Source organism: Nannospalax galili, unplaced genomic scaffold (assembly GCF_000622305.1).
Source record: "Nannospalax galili isolate Female #2095 unplaced genomic scaffold, S.galili_v1.0 scaffold1134, whole genome shotgun sequence".
NCBI classification, from domain to species: Eukaryota; Metazoa; Chordata; class Mammalia; order Rodentia; family Spalacidae; genus Nannospalax; species Nannospalax galili.
The window spans coordinates 69,872-85,833 of NW_008333784.1; the positions used below are offsets into that span (position 1 = coordinate 69,872).

The 15,962-nt window shown below is 36.6% G+C and overlaps 1 protein-coding gene across 5 annotated transcripts in view; it reads right to left on the reverse strand.

Annotated features, from left to right (window-relative positions):
* Positions 1-4,681: 4,681 nt before the first annotated feature.
* Positions 4,682-15,962, reverse strand: part of LOC103730288 (zinc finger protein 345) — a 23,493-nt gene continuing 12,212 nt past the window's right edge. For all 5 annotated transcript variants that reach the window (XM_008828474.3, XM_029561282.1, XM_008828475.3 and 2 more), the window contains 3 exons: positions 11,947-12,073; positions 11,381-11,476; positions 4,682-10,189 (listed from right to left, as the gene is read on the reverse strand). In XM_008828474.3, coding sequence (XP_008826696.1) covers positions 8,007-10,189; positions 11,381-11,476; positions 11,947-12,073 — 2,406 coding nt within the window. In that variant the 3' untranslated portion in view covers positions 4,682-8,006. The remainder of the gene's footprint in view (positions 10,190-11,380; positions 11,477-11,946; positions 12,074-15,962) is intronic.

Below are 15,962 nucleotides of genomic sequence, written 5' to 3' on the forward strand. Positions count from 1 at the left end.
ATCAAGGATGGCATGGTATACACAGTGAGTCCAGCAGGCCAGCGGGGGCTACAGGGAGCCCGTCTTAAAAAGACCAAAAGAAAAAAATAAAGTTCCAATCCCAGTCAGTAACTTCAAAAAGGTACAAATAAAAAAATTACTGACTAGGAAATTAGACAGAGCTGGACGAGAAATAATCAGAGAGCGATTTTGAAGAAAAAAATAAAGATTCTTGAGGGGGAAAAAAGAGAAAAATTTGAAGAGCTCAGTAAAACAAATAACCACAGAAACCATCCCCAATGGATGAGATCAAACAGAAGAAACAATATGAGGGCTTGAATACAAGGCTGATGAATTATTATGTTTGGATAGCAATGAAAATAAGAAATCATGGCCACAACCTTCCAGGCTTCAGGGACATGACTAAGAGATAAAATGTATGAATCTTTAGTATTGAAGAGGGAGCCAAAATACAGATTGAAGGTATAAAAAAATTTTTTTGGGGGGGGGAACAGCAGGAAATTCCCCAAACCTAAGGAAAAATACAGACATCTAGAACTTCAAATAGACTGACCAAAAGTAATTTATTCATGTAGCATTCTAGCTGAAATGTCAACAATACAGAACAAAGAATAACGAAAGCAGCAAGAAAATATTGTTACTTACAAAGAAAACTGATCAAAATGAATTCTCGGCAAAACTCTCAAGGACAGGAGAGCATGGAATGATTTATTTCAAGCTCTGAAAGAAAATAGCTAATAACCAAGAATAATGCACACAGCAAAACTATTCTTTAAATCCACAGAGAAATAAAAGACCTTCCATGAAAATTATAAAATAGTCCATGATCATTAAGCCAGTGTTGCAAAAGATACATAAAAGAATCCAATACAGAAAAATAAGTGCACAATACCAAGACCTTAAGAAATAAACCTCAGTTGAAAAAAAAAATTAATTAGGAAGGAAGAAAACAGGAAAGCAGCCATACTCTGAAATAAATTGGGGCAAAAGAACAATACTCCAGCTACCAGAGGGGGAAAAAATCCATGTCAAAACTGATATTAGCATATAGCAAACCTAAATGTAAATGGTGTTAGCTCTCCAATTAAAACAGAGACTCATAGCTGGGTGTGGTGGCACACATCTTTAATCCCAGCACTCAGGAGGCAGGGGCAGGTCGATGTCAGTGAGATGGAGGCCAGCCTGGTCTATATAGCAAGTTCCACATCAGGTGAGGCTACACAGAGACCCTGTCTCAATGCACACCCCTGCCAAAAAAAAACAGACTTCAAACCACCACCAACAAATCACAGAGACTGGCTCCTTGAATTATACAAGATCCAATTTTTATAACACATAGTAAAGAAACATACAGCCTGAAAGGATGGAAAATGATACTCCCAACAAATGGAAGCTAAAAGCAAGCAACCTGGAGTAGTCATCCTCATACCTGAAAAGCAGATTTAAGGCCAAAATCAGTGAGAATTTGAAGATCACTAAATATCAAAAAAGGGAACATATGGGGCTGGAAAGATGGCTCAGCAGTTAAGAGCACTTGCTGCTCTTGCAGGGGACCTAGGTTCAATTCACAGAATTTACATGGGGCTCCAATGCCCTCTTCTGGCTTCTGTGGGCACTGGACACACACCAAACACATACATGTAAACAAAACACACATAAAATAAAATATAAATCTTTAAAAAAGAACAATTTATCAAGATGATGTAACAATTGTAGGCAGGCAGGCACACACACACACACACACACACACACACACACACACATGTTGGCATAACCAGTTACATAAAACAAAAAATGGCTGGAACAGACAGATAAGCCCAGATACAATAATAGTAGGTAACTTCAACACTCCACTCTGCACCACACATCAAATAGAGACGCAGACACACACACATACACACACACAAAATCTTCTATCCAATAGCTGCAGTCTACACAATTTAAGAGCCAATGAAACTTTAAACAAAATAGATTATACATCAGACCTTAAAGCAAGTCTTAAAAAATAAAATATTAACAGCTGGGGCTACAAAGACCCTGTCTCAAAAAGACCAAAAAAAAAAAAAAAAAAGAGAAAATATCTCATCTAGCTCAATAGTCTATAAAATTTTCTCTAAAACAGATTACACTTCAGACCCTAAAGCAAGACTTAATAAAGATACTTCTTGTACTTTATCAGATCATAATAGGATAAAACTGGAAGTGCAACAGCAGGAGAAAATGCAGAAAACACATTAACACACAGAACTTGAAAAGTATGTTTTTAGGGGCAGAAGAGCTGGCTCAGCGGCTAAGAGCACTTGCTAGTCTTCCAGAGAATCTGGGTTCCATTCCCAGCACCCACGTGGCAGCTAACAGCTGTTGGAAATGCTAGTTCCATGGGATCCAAAGCCCTCTTCTGGCTTTTGCAGGTAGTACACACATGTAGTACACATATACAGACAGGACAATCACATAAATAAAATGAAAATAAATTTAAAAAAACTAAAATGCTTTTGAATGTTCAGTGGTTCACTGGAGAATTAAGAGGATTAAAAACTTCCTAGAATCAAATGAACAGTAAAACACTACTTACTCAGATCTGTGGGCTACAGCAAAAGCAGTTCTAAGAAGGAAGTTTATAGTCATGAGTGCCTACATGAAAAAGAGATCTCAAGTAGACAACCTAACAATGCATCTCAAGGTCTCAGAAAATAATAAGCTAAACATAAATTCAGTAAAAAGAAACATTAAGGTTCTAAACTGAAATTAAAGAGAAAGATAAAAAGAGTCAAGGAAAGAAAGAGATGCTTCTCTGAAAAGACTATATGGAAAAACAGCCTAACTAAGCAAAGGAGAAAATTCAAAATTAACAAAATTAGGGGTCAAAGGGGTATCATCAAAAGGATACTACTGAAATACAAGCTATCATTACATAGACCACTGAAAAAATATTTCAAAAGTTGAAAATTATGGAATAAACTTCTGAAAATGACATTAAATTGAATTATGAAAATACAAACACTTAAAGATAAGGTAAAACTGGAAGGATTATTTCTAAACTCATCCATAATATATTTTCCTGATAAGAAACCTTGATAAGAGGGGAGGAAACTACAGGCCAATTTTTTCCATGCAAAACTCCTCAATAAAAATACTTGCAAACCTAATGCAACAACACATTAAAAAGATCATATGTCATCAACCAGAAATGAAAGGATGGTTCTGTATACAAAAATCAGTAAATACTATATAGCACACAGAAATGCAGACAAAAGTGACATCATGTCAAACCGAAGATGAAAAAGCCTTGAACATAATTAAATAATCCTTCATGATACCACTCTTTTTCAATATAATTCTTGAAATCCTACCAGGAGCAATAAGAAACAAAAAGGATACGTATAACAGAAGGAAGAAGTCAAATAAGTGATTTGTAGAGGATGTACTGTATTTAAAAGATCCATAAAAGACTCTACCAGAAGCTTCTTACATCTGGTTATTTCAGCAAAGTAGCAGGATACAAACCTGCTAAAAACTACTGCTACAAAAATTAGTAGTTTCTCTATATAACAGCAAACTTGATAAAACAGAAATCAGGAAAACCCACTCATGGTATCTTCTGGGGAAATAGCTCTGTTGTAAAAGACTTGCCATGAAAGCATGCAGATCTGAATTTAATCCCTAGAACTTGTGTTTTTTAAAAGTGAGGAATCGTGGTCCATGCTTCTGTTCCTGACAGGTTACAGGGAGGCAGGTTACAGGTTAAGTGCTCCTTGAGGTTGCTGGTCAATCTAGTCTTACTTAGAAAGTTCCTTATCAGTGAGACCATATGAAAAACAAGGTGGATAGCACTTCACACGCAAAAATACCTACATATAAATTTAACAAAACACATCAAAGACCTCTACAATAAAACCATACCAAAGTGATACACAGATTCAATGTAATTTTAATAAAAATTCCAATGACAGTCTTCATAAAATAGAAAAAATAATCCTAAAAATCATATGAAAACATAAAAGACCCCAAAGGAATAACACAATCTTGAATAAGAAAAAAACAATGCTGGAAGTACTCTAAAACCCACAGAGAGTCTTAAAGGCAAAAGAGCATACAGTACTGGCATAACTGATATATAGATGACTTTGTGAACTTATGATGCATTTGAAAGAGCAAAAAGTTTTTGGTATTATAGGTTACCAATATAAGGAACTATGATTCTGTTAAATGAGGTTTTTTAGGGGGAGAGGCATCTTAAGCAAGTTCCATGTTAGTGTTTACATCTACTATCTGTAGCACTACACTAGAACAACTCATATCACAAGACTCCATACATGCAAAGTATACCTGTTCTCAATACAAATGTTATTAGTTCTCAGTAAATATTACAAATCATTCCAAACCACTCTTTGCTTATTCTTCAAATTTTATAGTAGGCCACTGTTCATGAGACAAGATACATAGTCACTTACAAAATATTTATGAAGCAGGTAGTATACTAGAAAGTTATGAGTTAGAGATTTCATATTATTTGCAATAATTGGCATATGACTTAGAATTGGGGTAATTTCATCATTTAAATAAAGAAGATGTTACCAACAACTGTCTTACTGCTTTTTGTTTCCATATCACACAAAAAATGCACAAAATAAGAACAAAACACCATGATTGAAAGAATAAAGAAAAATTGCCAAAGAAGTTCAGAGGAAATTTTATTTTGTATTTGCTGTTTCATATTTGGAGCAGCTATTAGATCTATAGGAATCAAAAACAGAGTGCTTAAGAGAATATTTCTGGATGCATAGGTTTTAGACAGAAATCAAGGCACCATCCTATAAAGACATTGGTTCTTACTAATTGTTTTTAAAGCCTGGGAAAATTTTTGAGTATTAGCTCTAGAGGCAGGTATAGCCTCTGAACACGCTAGCCTATCATTTCTGTTGTTGAGGAGTCTGCTAGTTGTGCTGTATTTCAGCAAGGCCTCAGAACCTCATCTGGGGACAGTCAGAAGTAGGATGTAAGCTTGTGACCAGTATATTGCTAATTACTACTCTCTTGCCTAACCCTGCCTCACACTTTACTTCTAGGGCATAGATGATACTATTTAATGACTGTCCTGGTTAGTGTTTATTGTCAGCTTGACATGAAGAGTTACCTAGGAAGAGAGAGTCTCAATTCAGGGATTACCCAGATCAGACTGGCCTGTGGCTATGTCTGTGGGAAACTGTATTGTTGATTGATGTCCCTCATGGCCCACTCATGGACCAACAGTTCTGGGTGGGAAAGCTGTGTAAGCCAGGCAGAGTAGTACATGCCTTTCATCACAGTACTTGACAGCCAGGCAGATCTCTCTGAGATCAAGGCCACCCTGGTCTATATAGTGAATTCTAGGCCAGCTGGGGCTACAGGGAGACCCTGTCTCCAAAAAAGAAAGAAAGAAAAAAAAAGGTGCTTGAGCATGAGCCACAAGGAGATAGGGACCAAGCCAGCAAGCAGTTTTCCTCCATAGTTCCTGCCTCTGCCCCTCCTTGAGTTCCTGCCCTAACTTCCCTTAGTCATATACTGCTAGCTGGAAGTATAAGCTGAAATAAACCCTTTCCTCCCCAAGTTGCTTTTGGAAATGGTGTTTCATCACAGAAACAGGAAGCAAAGTCAAACAATTACTTTCCCATTTAATAAATAACAATCAAGTTAACCTAAACCCTTAAACTTTTCTGGTACAATTTTATTAGAACCCAAATAATTTAACATGGTAAAAGCAGCATAAATAGAAATAACTCTTCTATGAAATGCCCTCCTGGAAGTGGCATCAAAACACAAGGCTGTGGGGCAAGGTGGTCCATGTCTTTAATCCTAGCACTCAGAAGGTAGAGGGAGAGGCAGGTGGATCACTTTGAGTTTGAGGCCAGTGAGTTCCAGAATAGCCTGGGCAGCTTAATGAGACTCTGTCTCAAAAAAAAAAAAGCGAATTAAAAAAAAAAAAAAAAAAACGTAACTAAAGGAAGCATTCTCAAATGAATGCAAATTTAAGTCACTCCCTTTTTTGAACTGATTATAGCATGAGAAAGTTCAATTATTATCCACTTGCTTCAAAACTGCCATTTAATGTAGGCAGGTATGTTTGTGTACACCTTTAATCACAACACTTGGGATGTAGAACCAGGTGAATCTCTGTGAGGCCAAGGCAAGGCTGGTTTATACAATAAGTTCCAGGCTAGCTAGGGCTACAGAGAGACGGTCTCAAAATAAATAAATAAATAAATAAAAATATTTCTAAACATTTCCAGCCATGACTGCTTCATGGCTTTTGGAGAGAGCTATATTAAGTGAAGTAATTAATTTATCTATCATTTCTTCTCTTTAGATGGTCACACGGTTTCTTATTTGAATATTACGAACTGGAACAATTCCCCTGGATAAGCCAATATTCCTTCTATGGAGGAACTCTGAATCACTTGTTCCTCTTCTTATAAGGTGAAGGTTGGCATATTACTGTTAACCTAAACCAAATCTTCAAGGCCACCCCTAAATATTTAGCGAGCTCCTAGGTGTTGTGAGACAGCCTTTCACAATCCTGGACTTAATGTCCAAATAAAGATCCAGAAGGAGAGGCTCAGGTTGACTTTAGGATGGCATAGAGAAGGAAAGCACTGCTACATCAGTCAACCTAGACCCACATGTGATAAGAGTTCATACCTGATCGGCTAAGGAAGAACATAACACTTCAATATATCATTCATGGACAAATAGAAATTATGTTACAGGCTTGGATCAAGTGCTAAATCAGGCTCTTCTCTCTTTTCATATAATCAAGTACAAGCTCGATGTCAATGTTTGTTTGGCTTGATAGACTGAATCATCAGAAGCCAGTCATACAGTCTTATCAACAAGTCACTTAGACACAATCTGAAGAACTCCAAGATTCACCCCAAAAGGCCTTTGGCCTTTACCTTTACAATATTGAGCTCTCATGATACAGAAAACATTTCCCTGGGTTTTCTGTACATTATTTTAAAATACGGTCACGTCTTTAAATCACAGGGAGATAGGCACTGTTCTGGCATTCTAGGTGGTCTAATTCTCCACTGCTGTTAGCTACAACACAGTGGAAAACAGCAGTCTTCTACCTCAAAGAGGTTGTTGTGAGCAATCCAGAAAAATTCCAGACCCTAAAGTCAGATCACCAAAAAGATGGTTCAGTAAGTAAAGGTGCTTATAGCCAAGCTCAACAATCTGAGTTCAGTTTGTTACTCAGAAACCACATCATGGAGAAAACTGATTGCTGTAAATGATCCTTTCACTGCCCACCAGTGCCATGAGCCATCACATGGGTACACACCAAATATATTTTTAGAAATTAAAAAAACTGTGGATTCAGCATGCACCAGCTGTACATTTAGACTTTTCAGTAGTTGAGTCAGAAGCCAAGATCCTCAAAATGACTCAATATGCACTTGAACTTTTGTCCTTTCTTTTTGCTATCTGGACTCCATGGCAGCTCAGTTTCATGTCTGAAGACAAAAATGTACACTGAAATATGAAATACAGGTTTAGAGCTGTTTACTACAAGTACTTCCAGGGAAATTTTATCTAATTGTGATGTAAGAGAGATAGCAGACACATTCCAGCATGCATTATTGTGGGGACAGCCAAGCTCTATGCTACACAATTGAAAGGAGGAACCAGAAGTCATTCAGGGAATCTGGAAGTACCTGCCAGAGACTATTCTAGGGTGAAGCCTGGCATGTACTTTTATCTATACATTAGTCTGGTCATCCTGAACAATGTTTGGGAAATAAATTTCAGAATGCAATTATCAACACAGAAAACCAATTGACAAAATAGACAAGAAAGAAAAATACTACTCAATTAAACCAGAATGTGAAATCACTGGAGATCCAGTATGGTACTTCAAAGATAGAAGGAAATGCCTTTCATATAATAAAAAACACACTACATATGTTTTCCAAATATATCTAGAAGGCCATCTGTGTTTGCTAATTGGCTTTAACAGAACAGTAAACTCACATATATTGGAGAAATTTTGTGTCAGGGAAGCAGCTGCCTAATGAAGTACACTGGTGTTCAGCAAGGTGTGAGCTGCAATTAAAGGTACTGTCACATTCTCTACATTTGTAGGGCTTCTCTCCAGTATGAATTCTCTGGTGCCGATTAAAGCTTGATCTTTGAGTAAAAGCTTTGCCACAATCTTTACAACAAAAGGGTTTGTCTCCAGTATGAACTCTCTGATGCTGAGTAAGACTTGATCTTTGATTAAAAGCTTTGCCACAATCTTGACAATGGTAGGGTTTCTCTCCAGTATGAATTCTCTGGTGTTGAATAAGGAGTAAATTACGGCTGAAAGCTTTGCCACAATCTTCACATTTGTACGGCTTTTCTCCAGTATGAATTCTCTGGTGTCGAGTAAAACTTGATCTCTGAGTAAAAGCCTTGTCACAGTGTTGACAATGGTAGGGCTTATCTCCAGTATGAACTCTCTGATGTTGAGTAAGGCTCGATCTTTGCTTAAAAGCTTTGCCACAATCTTTACAATGGTAAGCCTTCTCGCCAGTATGAATTTTCTGGTGTTGAGTAAGGAAAAAAACACGGTTAAAGGCTTTGCCACATTCATTACATTTGTTGTTTTTTTCTCCAGTATGATTTTTCTGGTGAAGGCTGAGGCTTGATCTTTGATTAAAAGCTTTGCCACAATCTTTACAACAGTAGGGCTTCTCTCCAGTATGGATTCTCTGATGTTGAGTAAGGCTCGATTTTTTATTAAAAGCTTTGCTACAATCCTTACAATGGTAGGGTTTCTCTCCAGTATGAATTCTCTGGTGTTGAGTAAGGAGTGAATTACGGTTGAAGGCTTTGCCACATTCTTTGCATTTGTAGGGCTTTTCTCCAGTATGAACTCTCTGGTGTAGGCTAAGACTTGACCTTTGATGAAAAGCTTTGCCACAATCTTTACAATGGTAGGGCCTCTCTCCAGTATGGATTCGCTGGTGTTGAGTAACAGTTGATCTTTGATTAAAAGCTTTACCACAAAATTTACAGCAGTAGGGCTTCTTTCCAGCATGAATGCTCTGGTGTTGAGTAAGGAGTGATTTATGGTAGAAGGCTTTGCCGCATTCTTTACATTTGTGGTGTTTGACTCCAGTATGAATTCTATGATGTTGTCTAAGGCTTGAGCAATAGGTAAAGGATTTGCTACATTCTTTACATTTGTAGGGTTTCTCTCCAGTATGACTTGTAGATTTAGTAAGATTTGAACTTTGATTAAAAGTTGTGTTGCAATCTACACTCTTGGAAATTTGATCCTGAATATGGATATACTGATGAAAAATAAGTTCTGAGTACTGATGAAAGACTTTCCCACATTTGTAACATCTGTGAAGACTCTTTGGAAAATGAGCACTCTGATGATTAGCAGGATTTGACTCATAGTTAAAGTCACTATTATTTTCATTATATTGATATGCTGTCTCTCCAATATAAGTGCCCTGATAATTAGTTAGGGTAGATTCCCCACTAAAGGCTTTTCTATTTTCTTTACATATATACTGGATTTCCAAAATATCTGTATTTGAGTTTTGATTAAGTGATACTGGATATGTAAAGAACTTCCCATATTTATTGAAATTGTGTATTTTGGCACAGGAAAGATCTATTTGTTGATTACAGAATAATGAACTTTTTATAAGGGAGTTCTCAAATGAATCACATTTAGAATTCTGTTCTTCATTTTTAAATTCTCTGTCTAAAACAATGTTTGAATGAAAGCTTAGCCCAAAGCTACATTTCAAACTGTTGAAGTTATTAACTGAAGAATGGACTAGGTCCCTTTTTATATTTTCCAAATTTCCTCTGAGAGAAAAGGTATGTTTCAAAAATTGACTTTGATGTTTACTAACAGAATCACATGGCTCTTCAAAAGTAAATGGCACAACTTGAAAGTTTTTCTGACACATTTTATGCACTTGATCTCTGCTGGGAATGAAGCTTTTGTTATTATCAATTGTCACAAATTGGTTATCTGCATTATAATAGGCTTTCTGATCTTCACTCTCATCTACACTTTCCTGTTCTTCTCTGAAGTATAAACTGTCAAGGCTACAATTTCCGTGATTTCCATTCATCACATCCTGAAATGCATCTTTTATGTTCTGCTCTGGTGAAAAGTTTTGGTTATAATGAGGGAACATAGCTGAAAGAAAGCAAAACAAAAAGTTATCTCACTCACTACTCTGCGGACTACAACGTGGAAATCTAAAATTTTAAATTATGCTGAATTTAGCACATAAGCAAAACAGCAGAATGGAAAACCCATGGCCCTTGTTACTCCATGGATAAGTGAACTTCACAACATACTGACCACATTGACTCTGGAAGAAAATGAGCACTTCTTTTTGTTTATGGGTACTGAATTTTACTTTTGTAATATGAAAAGTTTCTAGAGATATGTTCCATAAAAATCTGGATATACTTAATACTAGAGAACAGTATAGTAAAATGTTTAAGATAGTAAATTTCAATTTATGTGGTTCTGATCACATTTAAAATAAAAGCTAAGAAATAAAAGAGAAATGAAACTGAAAATTTTCAAAAGCTACCTTGAAATCATGAAACTGTTTCTCTTGGACATGTAAACAGATTTACATACATAGATGATGAAATTAAGATAATTTTCAAGACTGAGGTAGAATGAAATATCCACTGAGCACCAATCCAGTTAGAAAAGATTCCAGGAATAAACAAAATGGATAATATTTATTCAGCAAATAAGAACACATTCAATTTTACTGGCAATAGACATGTAACTCAAACATATTTAACTCTACCGTACACTGTCTACTGTATTTATAACTGATATTCAATTATAAAGTATTAAGTTAAAAACTAGAAACACTAACAACCTATTCTAAAAACTGAAAATATAGAAAAGAAAATTATAAAGGATAAGAGAACTATCATCCCATAAAATCCTGAATAAACATAGGATGACTGTTCATAAAAAGCTCTAATTAGACACATTTAACAAAAAAAAAAATTATGTTAAGAGAAAATTTCTTTATGATATTAACATATTATAATAGATTGACACAGAGGTAATCAGAAATGTGCAAGTCTGCAGTCCCTAAAAATGAAAGAGCTGTCACATTGTGCAGACTCTCACAGGTGAATGGGAAGACTTTAGCTATACTTGTGAATGTGCAAGGAGATCACTGCAGGGGAAATAGGCTGAGAAGTTTCAAATGCATGGTAAACACAGGGTAGAAAATGTCCTATGATATTGAGACGACAAAATAGAACCATACTTCTGAAAAACCACTGCCACTGGAACGGAGCTTGGCTTCATCTCTCACCTGTGAGCTCTGATGAATTCATTCCTACCTACCTGGGAACAAGAACATTGTCTTTTGCCTCTTCACATTCCAGGGCTCTTTCCCTTGTTCCAGACAGGTAACCAGGTATGGCTTAGAGACAGCAAGATCTGGTTATTAGAAAAGAGAACATAACACTTGTTTAGATTTGCCCTGTAACTAACATACCTGTCTTAGTACTATGTTAAGTACAAAAGAAAATATACAATAGATATATAATAATGCTTTCCAATGTTCTGTCCCAACAGACCATATAACGATGTGTTAATTTTAAAGATCCTTTGTTCCACTTTTGTCTACTACCAAATCAAAGCTAAAGGAGAAAAATATAAGCCATATTTTATATGCCACTTAGTTGCTATAATTACAACTAACCTAAATTTAGGATCTACATTATCTAAAGAGAGGATAAAGATTTTAAAATGAGACTCTTATTATTTATACAAAAAAAATGTTTTCCCCCACCATTTTCTCCCCTGAAACCAGGAAATCTGAAAGCAGGGGCTCCATAGACATATTCTGCAAAAGGAAAATACATGTTCATATTGAATTAGAAATTCTGTAGAAAAGTTATCCTCACCCAGAAAGACCAGGTTTCTATAGTTTTCTAGCATCACATCCTTGTACAAATTCTGCTGTTCAGGGTTCAGACAGTCCCACTCTTCTCCAGAGAAATCAATGGCCACATCCTTGAAGGTCAATGGTTCCTATAATAAAAATCATAACACAATGGCCATGTGGTTGGTCACTGACAGCTCTTAATCTGACCCAAGATGAAATGAGTTAGGAGAATTCTTTCTGAAATACATGAGTGATTGTAATTATTCAGTAAGTTTTTTGCTCGATTTGATTTGTTTTTTTGAGATAGCCCCAGCTGACCTAAACTCACTATGTAGACCAGGCTGGCCTGGATCTCACAGAGACCTGTCTGCTTCTGCCTCCCAAGTGCTAGGATTAAAGATATGCACTACCACGCCCAGCCTAGTAAGGCTTTTTAATTGTTTTGTCTAATGCATTACCTAAAATGGCATTAAATTAACAAAAGCACTGTAGAAGCTGCACCTTTATCAAACATTAAATGTAAAGTTTTACATCAATACAAGTGTTTACATTTTTAAGGTTTGTGTTTACATAATTTGTTTAATATTTTTCAAGTGAGAAAGTGATAATGAGTTACAAAGGTACAGAAAGGTAGTTACTATGTATAACCATAAATTGTTGGAGATACTAAAATGTAAGTTCGGATTAGAATAATCAAATCTTAAGACTTTCTGTTTCAAACACTTCTGCTTTTTTCTTTTCTTTCTTTTTTGATCAGTGCTAGGGACTCAAACCCAAAGCCTTACACAAGCTGGGCAACTGATGTATAACTGAGCTACATTCCCAGCCCTAAAATACAGTAATTCTATTTCAGTAGCTCTAGACTGGGTACTGGGTTTCTGACAATGTAGCAAGCTCCCTAGTGATGCCAACGTCCAAGAGAAATTCTTGAATAGCAACCCAGTAGATAACAAGAGAATTCATTAATGAATTTGAATTGCAAGAGTTACAAAGAATTTAAATATTTTATTTAATAGCAGTATGGCATTTTTTCTGATCATTTAAAAAACACTAAGTATTAGCCGGGTGTGGCAGCATACGCCTTTGATCCCAGCACTCGGGAGGCAGAGGCAGGCAGATCTTTGTGAGTTCAAGGTCATCCTGGTCTACACAGTGAGTTCCAGGGAGACATTGCCCCCAAAAGAAACCAAAAATAAAAACCTTGCAAAAAAAATCTCAAATAATCTGAGACCAGGAATATTTTTCTTCTTTTCCATTTTGTCAAACATCCATGTATGTTAGAGCCAGAGCTTTAGTCAAACCTACCTGATCTAGAATTCATACACTAGGAACACAAAGACCAAAACAAACTACAAATGTTACAATGAAATTCAGAGCAGTTGAAAAGAATAGATATATGAGGGCAGCAGAAAAAACAATCAAGTAAATTTTATGTTTAATGTACCCGTATTTTATTAAGCTACTTTGATTGTATTGTGACAAAATATCTAACAAGGCCAATTAACGGGAGGATTTTTTTATCATATTAATTATGCATAATGGGTTTCATTATGGTGTTTTACAAATGTATATAATGTATTTTGATTATAAATATCTCTATACACTCTCGTCACCTGCCACTCCTGCCCTTTCTCTTCCAACTTCGTCTCCCATCTAATTTTTTAAATGACCCAATGAGTTTCATTAGGGCTGCTTAGTAACTGGGCTATGCCCATAGACTATCAGCTTCCAGATTTCTCAGAAGGACACTTTAATGGGTGCTAGAGTCATTGCCGGATGATAAATCCTAGAACTTCAAGATGCAATATTAATGTTGCATTTAAGTCTATGCATATCAGGGTTGAGGCCCAGTTCAGTAGAAGTCTCAGAGGAGCCAGGTTAGTTTGATCATGGACTCTTTCTCACTCTCAGAATAAATAACACGCATACAATTTGTGTACATAAAAACAGTCAGGTCACTTCCATGTTCTGATTTATCACCTTTAACTTGGTTGGTAACACCTCCTCTCTGACCGTTCTCAGATGACCATCAGCTCTTTTTCCAAACATCAGTCTGAGGGTCACTAAATGAAGAGGATGAAGAACTGAGTACGAGGATGAAGGAGATTAAGAGTTTAAGAACCCAGAAAAGGGAATCTGAAGGTTTCTAAATTCTAGCCTACAATTCCTAGAGCCCAATGCCCCATGCAAACCATATACAAGTGGTCAAGGGGAGAGGAAGGGTATTCTTTTAGAAAAGAGGCACTAAGGTAAATATGGTGAAACTAAAGGAAGAAAGATCTCTCCGGTGAAGAGAGGAGGACGTTTCTGCTATAGATGGAGCTAGCACTTTTGTTGGATATCTGAAGGGGCCCTAATTGCCTCTGAACTATCAGTCATATGAGTCTACTTTACCATTTACTTTATTACCAACTTCTATCCATGGTAACTACTCCCACCAATTCTACTTCAGTAATATAGTCTACTTCAACAAAAACCTTGCATAAAATATCTCAATCTATGAGACCAGGAATATTTTTCTTCTTTTACATTTTGTCAACTTCTCTTTCTACCATGTGGGTCCCTAGGATTGAACTCTGATCACAGGGTTGGTGGCAAGCTGCATTTTTCTAGTCTTTATTCCAGGCCTGGGACCATGGAGAAGTAAAGTAAACACCTGAAGTATAAGATATATGAGAGAATATCAAACCCAGATAGGAAAAAATAAGAGCCATTAACATCAACATGTTCCCTTTCAACAGGCAGATGTGCATTATAATTAAACTGTAAATAAGGAACAACTTGGTGAAGGTATTTCAAAGTTAAGATGAATAGCAATATGTGGTTGTCAGATAGCTTTTAAATTTAGCTCATAATGGGGCTGGAGAAATGGCTGATCGGTTAAGAGCACTGACTGCTCTTGCAAAGGACCTGCGTAGTCAGTCACATGGCAGCTAACAACCATTCCAGGGGAATGGTAACTCCCCCTCTTCTGACCTCCTCAGGCACTGCACAACACAGGTGTACTTACACATATGCAGGCAATACACTCATACACATAAAATAAAAACAATAAATGAAATATTTTAAAAATCTAGCTCATGGAACTGACCTGGAAGTCACCTCCCCTGAAGGCTAGATCTCATAGCTTTAGAGAGCATTATGCAAGCTGGTAAGGGAGAATATCAATCAATGGTTCAACCCCAGCTACAAGACCTAAAAACCACATCAATGACCAGCGCAGTAAATGACATTCATGCAGTAGTGGCACTTTTATCTTGGGGGTAATCAGCAGCTACCTAATTGGATTTAAAGCCCACTCAATTAGAGGAAATTCCTGTGTGGTGATACTGTAAACGTAGCCAAATACACAGAGCTGGAGAGGTCATAGATCTTAGAAACTCAAAGGAACCTACAGTAATGGTGTTAGCACACACAAGACCCATGCTAACTCAAGTAAACAAAAACCTAGCACAGAACTGTGGAAATGGACAACAGGCCACAATCTTAGTTGAAGAATTATTGGTGAGGAAGAGCTGATCTTAAAGGGAGGGACTCTAGATAGGTTGACTAGACCTGAGTGGATGAACTTGTACTAAGAGACATCTTGGGACACTAACTTGACATGATAGGCCTTAACACAAATGACAGAATATATGAATTCAAGTGTGGGGGACATGGGAAGGGACCAATGGGGAAGGGAGAATAAAGGTGATTAAGATGTTCTGTATGAAATATACAAAAATCCAATAAAAGTTTTTTAAAAATCTAGCTCATAGTAAGAAATGAATTTTATGCTATAAGCCAGTGCACATCTATCTATATACCCTTGAAAAACTGATATAAAAACTAATCAAAATTATCTTTACAATGAATGATGTACACTTTTATACTATATTCCATAAGTAAATTCATCAGAATTGATTCTGCATGCAATTTAAAAATGTTAGATCCCAGCCGGGCATGGTGGTGCACGCCTGTAGTCCCAGCACTTGGGGGGCAGAGACAGGTGGATCTCTTGTGAGTTCAAGGCCAGCCTGGTCTACATAGTGAGTT